General features: G+C 40.2%; 1 protein-coding gene across 1 annotated transcript in view; it reads left to right on the top strand.

Moving 5' to 3' along the window:
• The window catches only part of pvalb6 (parvalbumin 6), a 50631-nt gene extending 37483 nt beyond the window's left edge, over positions 1-13148 (top strand). The window contains exons 2-5 of the mRNA XM_030736062.1: positions 11731-11796; positions 12298-12430; positions 12558-12667; positions 13051-13148. Of these exons, the coding sequence (XP_030591922.1) occupies positions 11736-11796; positions 12298-12430; positions 12558-12667; positions 13051-13076 (330 nt within the window). The 5' untranslated portion in view covers positions 11731-11735 and the 3' untranslated portion in view covers positions 13077-13148. The remainder of the gene's footprint in view (positions 1-11730; positions 11797-12297; positions 12431-12557; positions 12668-13050) is intronic.
• The last annotated feature ends 437 nt before the right edge of the window (positions 13149-13585 follow it).

Here is a 13585-nt window from a genome sequence, read left to right as displayed (position 1 = left end):
GACTGCTAAGGAAGCCCCAGTGGCAAATAGCACACACTGTCAATGAATCAGGGAGGTAGGTTGTAATTTTCCACCCTAATACGCCATTCTGTGCACAAACAACACATCCATATCCATTTCAAAACAATCTCAAACAAACATTGACAAATGTGAGTCCCACAAGTAAATACAAACCAAAAGTCTTTTTTAATGAAAACAGTGCAACCAATCATTTATAGCAGCGGGGCGACTGGGACTGACATTCAGATGCCGTTCAGGAGGGAGGAGTCAATGCAGCCATGTTAATGAAGGAAAAGAAAAAAACAAACAAACCCCCCAAGATTTCTGCTTTGTCTCTAAATGTGAGCCCATGGCGAGCCAGAGTCGTGCAGTCTTGGGGTTTGGGATAAAACCTACATACAAGGCAAACTCTGGAATTGATCGTCTTTTTGCTTCTTCATCACTAAACTCAGCCCCCCCCCATACCCCCATCTGACATCGAAATTCCTTTGTGTCATCTGCTGCCCCCACCTTCAAGCCTCTACGTCTTCCTAGAGAGAATGCGCTCCCTCCATTCTTCTTTTAATCTCCCCTTTTGTCATTACTATTTTAATTTCTCCACTTTAATCGGCTACCTTTATCTCCCTCCTGGCTTCACTTGTCACTACTCCATCACCTCCCTTTCTCTTTTTTACTCCCTCCTCCCTCCTGTCACCCTGCTGATCCCTGGAAGGCAACTGCAAGAAGCTCCCAGGCACATGATGGGATCAAGCGTAACTCCCTCTGCGGCCCTTTGGCTGCCATGAGAAGCTGGACAAAGTGATAAATTTAGAGACAGAAATTCCTGTCACAAAGTTGCATCAAATTAGATAAAGAATGGTGGTGGGAAGGAAAGGGAGAAAAAAATTTGGAACTGTGGAGTGATGGTTTCTGGATTGGCCAGAACAGTTATACTAGGGGGGGATACACAGCAGAGAAGACAGAGGCAGCGGAAATTTAAAAAAAAAGTTATTTTTAGTTTCAAGTTCTCACGTAAGCTCCAAAACCTGAACAAATAAGGAATTTGTCAGCACAGTCCAACTTATATCATTGGTTTTCCTATATCTGATCTCTCAGCCTCACAGATTCTGTCAGTGGGCTGTAACTAAAAATATGTGATCGGACAAGTAACCGGTCAGTATCATTAGCAGCAATTTAAATGCCACATAAGAATGGCAGACACCACCAGTAACATTACACAGAACAGTCCCTGTAAGGACTGCAAAGGCATGGTGACAACAGTCTTTAATGATAAAGAAATAATATAAATCTTTGCCCATTTAAACACTTTGTTTTTCTGTCCAAAGAAACAAGCAACATAAAATTGATAGCTGTCTCATAAATACAATATCTTGGCAGTAACTGAGATAACACCTGTTGCCAAAAGTCGCTCCGCAGAGAACACTCGCCCATGTTTTTAATGTCTCACTCACACTCGCACTCAGCAGTTCACAATGTGTGCGTGAGGGTCACACACACATAAATCCAACTTGTTTACAGCTCTTACATACAGACAGCAGTCCCCAAGTCTTGGACTGGCCTCTCCAAAAGCTTTCTAAGGTCACTGTGAGTGATTCTTAAGTGGAAACAGCTGTTTCCAAAGCTATAAGCACTTCACATCTATAAGTGAGCCTCAGGGACAATTCCTGCACAGGGTGTGCTGTATAGCCTGCCACCCCCCTGAGTGATCAGCAGTAGCGTGGCCCTTTTGCAGGTTCTTTTCTCTGCATAGTGCACTGTGGAAGTCTTCTTCTCATCAAATTTTTACTCTGACTACTGTTCATTTCCTCCCCGTATTTAAAAAAAAATGGCCGAAATTAACAATTAACGATTTGCAAAGCACCTTCCCTAAAAAAAAGCTGTGAATCAAGCAGCCTGTGCAAGCCACAGCAAGTCTTTCAGGCTTCTTCTTAAAGTGGGATTTATGCTTTTGCATTAATCTACACAGTAGGCATGTAGCAGACAGCAACCCATCCGAGACCCTATGCCATATCTTACACTGATATGCACCTCCGTAGAAATGTCATATCAACAAATCCCCACGGTAAGTGTGATTGACCCACTCTGTACAGTTGTTTGCTCCCAATTGATTGAAAGAGAATGGATCAACTTGAAGAGAGAAGCTTCCACTGACAGCTACTGTTTTGGCAGAAAAATTGCAGCGCAACGCCACGCACAGGTGTAACTGCCGGCAACGGCAATCAGGCACTTGTGTAGGCTACATCACAAGCGCCACATAGATTCAAAGCAGAAGTACAAATCACACATAAGCCAAAGCAATGTAAGCTACATAGGCCTAACAGTGTTGAGGGTAGTAACTTTTTTTAAGCAACTTGGAATTTGTTCCTTTCCCATGTATGAAAAGTGGAGAGTTTAGGCTAATGCTGGCAATTTTTTTCCTCCTTTTTCATTGGATGTAGGAATGTTTATATTAGGGCCAATATGCCCTTCATAGAAAGCCATACTTTATGTCCTCATCTTCAAAGTCTTTTCCACTTGTAATATTTCAACATAGTGGAAACACAGAAATTTACAAGAAAAAACATTTTTTATTATACATTCCAGGTAATTAGGACTAGTGCTGGGTCAGTTATAGTTAAGGATACCATTTGCACTCTTACCTCAAAGGCTTATAGTAGCATAATTAGCTAACATTTACAACCAATTCATATTAACAGATAAAGCTCTCCTCTGATGTGTGATGTGCAATACAGCAAAGCTTGAGCATCAGTACAAACTAAAAAGATCATTAGATGGAACATCTTAAAAAATAAAGAAGATTCTGTATGCCATCTTTAAGCAGTTTAAGTTATACTGAGATAGAAAAACAATAGTGACAGAGAGCAGGGCCTTGTAATTGTCACTGATGATGTGGAATGCCTTAAAGGAGGAATCTTAGAGGAGAATTAAAAGTGAAAATTAAAAGTTTAAGAGAATGGATAGAGAGCGAGAGAAAGGAAGCAAGAGGCAAAGAGAAGGAGAGGAGTGAGTGATAGGATCAGGGATTAGAGGACAGAGCAAGGTCCCTCGGGTGGGAGGTGTGAGAAAATTAGGTGGAGAAATCAAATGGCTGGAAGGAGGGAGAGTTAGAGGGAGGGGTGAGAAAGGGGGAGCATAAGAAAAGAAATCTGGCTGGAATGAGGGGAGGAGATTGACTAAAGATTATTAATAGTAATGTTTGATTAGCATGAGTCTGGCTAGGAAAGTGATACGGGCCTACCTAGCAGGCTAACATCGCTGTCCCCCACGCTGAACCGGGAGCCCATTTTTCATCCTAAAATAGTTGGAGAGGACACGTATAAACTGAAAGAGCACAGCCTCTGAGCTTTTACTGGACGTCCCTCCTGCACCTATCCCCCCCCCCCCCTTCCCGCCTCAAACCCATCCACCAGCAACAAGGTAAGAGGAAGAATGAGGGAGAGACAAAATGTTTACCCGACAGACAAAGACAGTGATAAATGACAGATAAAACAACAGAGGCCAATGCTTTTAACTGTAACCTGCAGCAGATCACCTTTGACAGTGATTTTAACTTACCTTACAGGGCTGATAAATGCTTATAGCTGGTGTTGCTTTCTAATCAGATGCAGTGATAGATGAAATTAAACAGAAAAAGCAATTTGCCTTCTTTTACTGTCTCCATAGAGTCTGATTAGATTTAGATAGAGCGACAGTATATCAACAGAGTAATTACTTTCTGATAGTGACGCTTTGCTGCCAAAATTAAAGGACACAGGTTTGCAGCAGCACTTACTTGTGAAATCTGTCAAGGTCAAATTTTAATTACCACCTAATGAGATTGAATGCAGAATCCTGTCCGTACTCCGTGGTAATGCATCTGTATCAAAATGCTGATGAAGTACTGGAGATTTCTCTTGAGAATAAATCCATGTGCTTATGATTAAAATGTTGAATATTACTCATTTAGTAAACTGTGCTATGAATATTAATGGGCAGAACAATATTTTAGTGGTTGATGTCTTAATTAGGGAGGACACAGGGTGCGTTTAATGTTAAACAATGACACAGGACTGCCTCCTTTGCTTTTAGGCCATCGTTAATGTGTGTCTGCTCCACATCAGCACATTCTTATGACTTTTTGAGCATGTTAGTAGTATTTAATACTAAGTAGAGCTTTACCTCAGGTGCACACTGGCATCTATGTTATAGCTCTTGCATACTGGTCTCTATAAAATTACTATACAGAAAGGGCAGAAAGACAGAGAACCCTCTCTAGTTTGAAATAAAAAATAACACATTCCATGTATGTCAACTCTGATTTATGTACTTCACATCTATTACACATTGAAATATCTATAAAATAGGAGATTCACCTTGACCAGAGACCAGATCAACACTGTAATTAGATTTTAATTGTTTTTTTCTTACACCTGTCAATGGCATATTTTGTGGTAACCCCCCCCCCCGCCCCTTCAAAAAAAAAAAATAGCATACACACGCACACACGCACACACACACACACACACACACACACACACACCACACACACCACACCACACACACACACACTTGCATGCATGCCTGCAAACCACAAATGCAGGGCTATTGTTGTGGCAAGCTGTAACTGTGTGGTTAAGCTATCCTTTCCTGTACCTGCCAGCGGATTAGACAGTGGCCAGTGGTGATAACAGCCAGATGATCCCATGCCTCTGCACTACTCATATGAAATCCGCTTTTACTTGCTGCATTCACCCATGGCTACATGCATGCACAGTGTATTTGTTTCAGCTGTGAACAGACGCCGCTCTGCCGTCTCTCCTTATAAGAAGCTGTATACAATCAATAAAGTGTCGTATGCACTCTGAACAGATAGCTCTGGTTGAGCTAATTTCGCAGATCAGCGGTGATTCAGATTAAAAGCTTTCAGGGAGAATGAAAGTCACTGGGGGCTTCCTTTGTTTTCAGTAAAAATGGCCTGTTAGAGTGCTTCACTGTCCTCACATTAATGGTGTGGCCACAGCTGCCGGCACACTTCAAGGGAATTAAATGACAAATGCTAAATACCAAAATCTCACATAGGAAGAATATGTTTAAAATAAACAAAAGTCTTTCAATATCCAGGCGTAGCTTTTTCCCTAAAATGTATGAAATGCATTTTATGGTTATAGTACAAAAGCACATACAAAATTGTGAAGTTTTAATTGGTAAATAAACCTCGCTGTTGGTGATTCTAATTGAACGTTAAATCAGTGTGAAGCTTAAGGGTGTTTGAGTCACATAATAACAATAATTCCACAATAATATGTTCATTGTTTAATGTCTGTAAAGTGGCACAGAGGCAGAAAGAGAGAAAAACATTGTAGAAGTTCATTTTCAGTTCACACTGCAGTAATACTGAAGGAGCATATTTTTTGCAGCCTTGTATGTCTCTCTTCCCTTTAACCTTGCTTTGCTTTAACACACACACACACACACACACACACACACACACAACCACACACACACACACCACACACACACACACACACACACACACACACACGCGCGACTCAAATGAGCACAAACAGCTCAGTTTGGCGTGAAATGCAGGAAGCATCACTGCTCACCAAGGCGCGTGGCACGTCAGGAACACAGGAAACAAGGGCATCACACACACACACACACACACCAACACCACACACACACACACAAACACACCACACACACACACAAACACACTCGTAAAATATTCACACATTCATGCAGCTGTTACAGTAAACCTGAGTGTTGGCAGTCTTGCGGTGTAGTTGGGTTTCCCACACCTAGCAAGACCATCAGGGTCATGTGACTTCCCAAGCTGTCTTCTCCATATTCTCCACTTTAAAAGGTTCATAGCAAACTGTATGTAATATAGAACTGCCTTTGAGATGCTACTCATCCTCAAGGAAGATGAAATTTTTCCTTGATGTGAAGCTTGTGAGATCCATTTACTAAAGATCTGTCTTTGTAAAATAACTTGAACATTTTTAAATTAGTCAGACAAAAAAAATGTCGTGTAAATAATAAATAATAATCAAACATTTCACCAATTATGAGCTATACACAAAAACACACAACATGGTGTTATTCAATTTCTGTACAAATTACTCCATTAGTAAATACACAGAATTACAAAGCAGTTCATTATCTGACATTTTAATAGACTATCAGAAAAGAAAAAAAAAAACTACAGAGAGGATTCACAAAACATTAAGCAATCAATGAGCATAATTTGAAAATACATGAATAAATCATAAATGCATAATGAAATTTGTGTGCTCTGGACATGGATCAAGCTCAGCCTTTAATGGTAGTGCTGTTGTGGCTGGCATAGTTTGTCATTTTCATTGTAGACTGAGTATTGCAGTATTGCCTGAAATCCTGAAAAGTTTAGAGTTAAAGGAATAGTTTAAAATTTGTAAAAATCTTCATTACTGTTCTCACTGATATAAACACTGGATTAAACAAATATAAAATGTGCTAATGAATAAGCTTTACAGGTGCTGGTGTGTGGATTTAAGTTAACTTTATGACAAAGGCTGGCTGTTTCCTCCATTCCTTTCCAAGTATCATACATTGATTATTTAAGTGCTGCCTTCCTATCAACTCAAAGCAGTTTGGCTGTTCTCTGATCATCAAGGTATTTTCACCAAATATTCCTCTTTCCAGATCATTCTCCACAATCCTTAGAGATGGGTATGCAGGAAAATCCCAGTAGATCAGCAGTTTCTGAAATATTCAAACCAGCACGTCTAGTGCCAACAACAATGCCACATTCAAAGTCACTTTAGATCACACGAGCAACCTGGCCAAGCTAGCAGCCATATAAACTCAAAATCATCTCAGGATACTACAGATACAACATAAAATATGAATCACAACAATATACAAAATAAAATACCCATAAATAAAACATTAAAACAATAAATGGCTTCTTAAAAGAAACATCCAAAAGTTCCTTCACTGTTTTTCCTTGTCATGCATTTAAATTCTCCAACATATGGAGGCACATTTATATTTAGGTCTTTCTATAAGTTATTCCATGTCCAAGGTGCACAGCAAGAAAATGCTGTTATTCCCTGATCTGTCCGAACTCCAGGTACATCAAAAAGCAACCTTTTAGAACAGCGCAGCTGGTAACTATTGGTACAAGGACAGAGAAGGGTACAGTTACATTAAAATGAAAAAGAACATGACACCAATGAAGGAAATCTATAAACTACCTCGAATAGTGTTTAATGCTCAGTTTATTTCTTAGTTTGTATCTAAAACAGATACAGAATGTTTTTCTTTGCAGTATGTTTACCAGCCTAGACATCCTGGTTGGCATTGCTTTCCCCTTGTTTGTGTGGTTGTGAGTGTGCGTGTGTCAGCATGCCAAAATGCTACTGTAGCAGGAAATATCACAAACTTACTTGGCAGGTGCTTTGTGTGTCTTTCTGGGGGCAGATCAGACACAAGACTTTACTGGTATACAGTTGAGACCAAAATGAGTTTGAAGACAGGTGTGGTCAAACCTTGAGGATCCCGGAGTTAGGGGGACATAAGAAGCTACTAAACATTAGTTTTTGTGTATATTAGAGTTAAACACAGTCACACTGATAGAGTTACATTACCTGAGGCATGACACAGCAAAACACTGTAGTATGAGTCATTTACAATGAGTCATTTGGAAATGTAAAGGCCATACAGACTGTATTTCCAACACTGAGAAGGACAGAAAGGTGATATTGGCTAATTCAGCATCATGTCCTGGACAGCAAGAACACAGTTGATGATGGTCCAAGGAAAATGGTGACATAGTGTCATTCCCATGACTTTTGCTGAGACATTTCAACTCCCCCTGCTTTGTATTAGTGGTGCAGGAGATTCAAAAATTTTTTATAGCGTGTACATTAAGCTGGTCTCACAAATAGATACATGTTACTTGTGTGTTTTTAGAAAGCAGAAAGCACAGAAAGTTTGGAGTTTAGGTGTTTAGAGGAAGTTCTCCACTCCAGCATCTAACTAATCTTTCAAAGCCAAACTGCCTTACAAGTTTGCTCCATGGTGGAAAATGAAAACAAAACAAACAAACAAAGAAAAGGATCGTCATGAAATTTAGGACACATCATGATAATCAGTGAGTGCAGTATAGTTAATTTGTTACAGTTACTATGTTTCAGACCACCTTAGAATAGGATATTTTTGATTTTTTTTTTTCTTTGAGTAGCCTTACTTTAGGCTAATTCAACTCAGCTAGTACTTCTATTTTCAAACTCAAGATAGTCTAAACGGGCGTACATGGCCTAGTTCAACTGCACATGATATATAGTGGCAAACTGCCCAGTTTAGCCTGCACTTGATTAAACTGTCCAGTATTGTCACAAAATTTTGAATAGCTTCTAAAGTTTTATCATTTCAAGTATTAAGGACATTTTCATTCGATGAATCAATCTGATAACTCTAAAAAGGCTGGATAAAAAACTGAAAGAATATGTTTTAAATTTCAGTTTATTATCACCTGTCACCCTTGAAAATAAGCCCTCATCCTCCTGTCCTGCCCTCTTTCTTTCTCCATCTTCAGAGTAAAGTTCTGACAGATTTTTTTTTTTTTTAGAGTTTATTAAAGTTTTTTTTTAAGCTGCTCGTTAAGATGCTGAACATTGCATTTACACTTAAAAAGGAACTCTGCTTATGCTCATTTCCCATCTGTGCTAGCTAGATGTTAAATTAAAAGCCTGTATATTATTAACATCTGCATGTATGAATGAATGATAGCAGGTATGAGAAGATGTGTGGCGCACTGCCATGGGGTGACATTGCTTTCTGATTTGTTGCTTATCTCCATGGGCATCTGCATCTGAATCAAACTACATATCAGATTTAATTACTCATTAAGTGAAGGTGTCAGGACACCGTTATGGATCGTGATGGTTCCAGTGTGTCTGGGATTTGCTTTCACTTGTGCGTCTGTCTGTGTGTGTTTATGTGTCATCATAGCAAAATGTAGTGACTGAGACACCTACAGATGCAGGAACTGCAAGGGCAGTTTTGAGTGCTTTTGCAGGTGCTTATATGCTCAGTGGGCAGTTCATTAGGTACACTTTGCTAGTACTGGTTTGGACCCCATTTTGCCTTCAGAACTGCCCTTTGTGGCATGACTCAACAAGGTACCCGAAACATTCTCAGATTTTGGTCCATATTTATATTCACATCCAGTTTGGCTTTGTGCCATGGTGTGTTATCGTGCTGGAAGCAGTCATCAGAAGATGGGTAAACTGGGACCAGAAAGGGCTGGACATGGTCAGCAACAATACTCAGGTAGGATGTGGCATTTGAACAATGCTCAGCTGGTACTAAAGGGCCCAGAGTGTGCCAAGAAATTTCCCCCATATCCTTAACACTGTCACCACCAGCCTGAACCAGGTCACGACCCATGCTTTCAAGTAGCTTATGCCAAATTCCAACGCCACCAGCCAAATGTCACAGCAGTAATCGAGACTCATCAGACAAGGCAACGTTTTTCTCATATGCTACTGCTCAATTTTGCTAAGCCAATGCAAATCTATGCAAATTGTAGCCTCAGCTTTGTGTTCTTAGCTGACAGGAGTAGCACTCAGTGTGGCCCTCTGCTGCTGTAGCCCATCCACTTCAAGGTTTGTGTATTTAGAAATGCTCTGGTATCAACAAGACATTTTCTCTTAGAGAACTACTGCTCACTTCTCTTAGAGAACTACTGCTCACTTGATATTTTCTCTATTTCAGGCCATTCGCTGTAAATCCTTAGAAATGGTTGTGCAGAAGAATTCCAGTAGATCAGCAGTTTCTGAAATACTCGTCTGGCACCAACAATCATACCACGTTCAAAGTCACTTAAAATCACCTTTCTTTCCTATTTTGATGTTCAGTTTGAACTTCAAGCAGGTCCTTCTTGATCCTGCCTACATGCCTAAATGCACTGCGTTCTTGCCATGTGATTGACTGATTAGATATTTGTGTTAACAAGCAGTTGAACAAGTCTGCCTAATGAAGTGACTGGTGAGTGTATGTGGACAAATTTATCAAACATGTTGTTAAAACTGTGGAAAAACTAAGGTTTGAAGACCCATTAATACTGAGAAAATGACACCAGAAATATGAGGGCTAAGGAGCCCCCACCTTTCCCATTTTACACCCTGCATTTGCTTTGTTAATGTATTTGTAACTCCCACTATCACGTATCTTAAGGTTTAAACCTGTAATATTTAGGAAGATATAAACTCCCCAAGAACTCATTAGTATCTCCAGTTACACATTTTTAACATTTGGGCACAAAGTAAAAACAAACAAACAAACAAAAAAAACACTTCCAGTTTATGATTTTTAATTTTAGGAAATAAAATCAGCGAACAAATAAATTAATGAGACATATTCTTGTATTCTTCAAGCAGTCATCTTGACAAATATCTTTCATCCAATAAATGTCCTCTTACCAGTCAGTCTCTTGAAAACAGTTGGGCTGGCCGGTGTCCTCTGCTGACCTTTGGTTTTTGCTGTGGATTCACAGTTAGTCTTGGTAACACATCTGTCTGGGAAATCCACTGCACATCCATTACGCATGATGTGGTGCGATGGCCTGCACAGGACACTCTGAAACTTGAAGGTACTCAAATGATCAAGACATACAGTTACACTGCAGTTTAATGTCCTAATTCTAACATAAAAGACAGACTTCTGAAAGACCATTTTTTGTTCTTTTTTTTTTTTTTTTGGATAAACTGTGAAAAGCGCAGCAAGTCATAATTGTGCCCATTCAGGCAAAAGTATGTGTGGATCCGAGTGAACACTCATTCATCATACAGCCCACAAAAACCAGTTAAGGTTTGCCTGCCTACAAAGTGAAACAGAGCACCACTTCCTCTAATGTACATGTTACTCATTTCTCCTCAGCATCACTCCTCTGAGATTTGTGTTTACCTTCATGTGCATGCATCCTGTATACATGTGTGTTTACACTATCAACAGACGGAAAGACGGCGTCAGTCAAAGTCAACGGGAAGGTGACAACTTCATAAGAAGCGATCAGGTTCAGTCACACACATGGAGCAAAAGTCAAAGCGCTTTTAGTGCAGGGTTCACCTTTCAGGGTGCGAGGCACAAGAAGATTCTCCATCTGGAGTGGCTGACAAAGTGAGTACTCCAGTGATATTTCAAACACAGCAGAAGACTCAGATGGCCTGTTAAACCCCTGCTGACTTGGCCTCCGGCCCCGTGCCCTGCTTGTATCCCTACCAGACCAAAGATATCACACAGATAAAATGGAAAACATTGATATGAATGACCCACTGGTTGTTGTGTCCATCTGTCATCACTCCTCTCCATCACTCTCATAATCTCCTTCTTTTTTTTATTTTTATTTTCATGGCCCTGGTTCTTCATCCTGAAACACCACAAACAAACCTTCTTTATTTCCTGTTTCTCTCAACACCGTGCTATAGTCGGTTACCTTTCTCCTCTCATTCCCCTCTCTCCCTTTATCCCTCCTCTTTTACTGTCTCTAATTCATTCTGTCACTCATCACCTCCTTCTCACATGTCCTGATTTCCTGCTCCATTTCTAGAGTGTCACCAGTGTAATACGAGAATGTCTCAGTACTGTCTCTGTTCTCTAGCGACCTTGTTTTTAACCTTGTCTCCTCTCGGTCCTTCGCCTCCACTTCTGTCTCACTCCCTGACATTTTTTTTTCTTTTTCTTATATTTCTCCTCCAACAGCCAAGATGGCAATGAGCAGCATCCTCAACACTGATGACATCAAGAAAGCTTTAGATGCATTTGCAGGTGAGCACCAACACGCCTATGAAGAAATAAAGTTGGTCCCACAAAAATTGAAATCAGAACTACCTGTAGTACACAAAGCTCCATGACCTAAAACTGATGGATCCTCTGGCAAACACCCGCTCTCATTCTGTAACTGTTATTCTCAACTTATTAAAAATAATTTTTCGCCTTTGGGCTTCATTAACCAGATCAATACAGAATAAGAAACTTTCCTCCACTTTGAGAAAGAGTAGTTTCATTATATTTCATCGTGATCTGACAGTTTGTGAATATTCACAGTAACTTACGTATTGGATTTAATGCCTGTTACTTTAAATGTCCAACAAAAGCCTTGTGTCTTTATTAAACAGTAGAAGGCCCATTCACTGCAAACAATCACATGGTTTTTGGAACATTTCATCAAGTTTTAATAGGTATCAGGAGGAGTTTAAACACACTCTGTGAAATCCTGATGTGGGGGCTTCTTTGTCTGTGTGCTCGATTTGTGTTTTTCTGTGTCAGTTGCTGACTCTTTTGACCATAAGAAGTTTTTCGAGATGGTGGGTCTGAAGTCCAAGTCTGCTGATGATGTGAAGAAGGTCTTCACATTGCTGGACGCGGACAACAGCGGCTTCATAGAGGAGGAAGAGCTGAAGTGAGACACACACATACGCACACACGCACGCATGCATGCAAAAAAATCTTGAAAAGTGTAACAATTATCCACACAGAACAAAAGCATTCTGTGACACAAATCCAATCTCCTTTGCTTCCTCTCGCAGATTCGTCCTGAAGGGCTTTGCCAAAGATGGCAGGGACCTGACAGACAAAGAAACCAAAGCATTTTTAAAAGCAGCTGACAAGGATGGAGACGGCAAGATTGGAGTTGATGGTAAATAGCAGTATTAAATTCTATTATTATTATATCTTTCTAAATGCACAAATCACAGAAGAGGTAGGTTTCATTTTTATTCATCTGGGTATGCATCCTTTATTATTTGGTCTACATATGATGTGCTTCTTTGTTTGGTGATGAAAATGTGAGGACACAAGACAAAGCTGCAGTTTTAATGGGAGTTAACGGGTCAAGTTCAACCAATCAATGGCATCAGCTTGGCATCATGCATATAAATTGTTTGTGAATGAGAACTGGTTCTCAAACATTTTACCTGATAAAATAAAGGTTTAAATTAGTTGAAACATGTTTACACGTGCTTCTCAATTGTGGTGAACGTGCTGACGGGTTGTATGTTTTTTTTTTTCCTTCTCTTTCAGAATTTGCTGCCCTTGTGAAAGAATAATTCCTCTGCACTGCTAAAGGATTGCCTCTCAACCAACACCACATCCTGGCCCCCCCCCCCCCCCCCCCCCCCCCCCCCCCCCCCCCACCCCCCACCTCCACCTCACCTTCGCCAGCACCAACACCTCTCCTCCCCACCTCAGCACCCTTCCCACCAGACTAAAGCTGATCCCTGCTCCCCTCCCCTCTCCCTCCTGACTGCTGTTTTCATTGAAACACAATGCTGCACTGAAGTAGGCTGTGCTGTGCAACGTCCTCACATCCCAAGTTCCCCTTTAGCAATATTCACCCTATTTATTTAATCCTTTTTATACAAACTGATCTTGTTTCTCTTTATGTATAGATTAAAAACATGCCTGCAGGAGTAAAACTTACATACAAAGCATAAAGTAGATATATAAAGATTACAGAGATTATAAAAGAAAGACCCTCATTTCCTTCTCTATTTCTGACTTTACCTCCTTACTTTACCAATACTTCCTCTCTCTTCCCTTCTTTCCTTCTACTTTT

Source organism: Archocentrus centrarchus, chromosome 8, assembly GCF_007364275.1.
Source record: "Archocentrus centrarchus isolate MPI-CPG fArcCen1 chromosome 8, fArcCen1, whole genome shotgun sequence".
NCBI classification, from domain to species: Eukaryota; Metazoa; Chordata; class Actinopteri; order Cichliformes; family Cichlidae; genus Archocentrus; species Archocentrus centrarchus.
The sequence above is the reverse complement of the archived record's forward strand: the minus strand, read 5'-3'. Positions and strand labels throughout refer to the sequence as shown.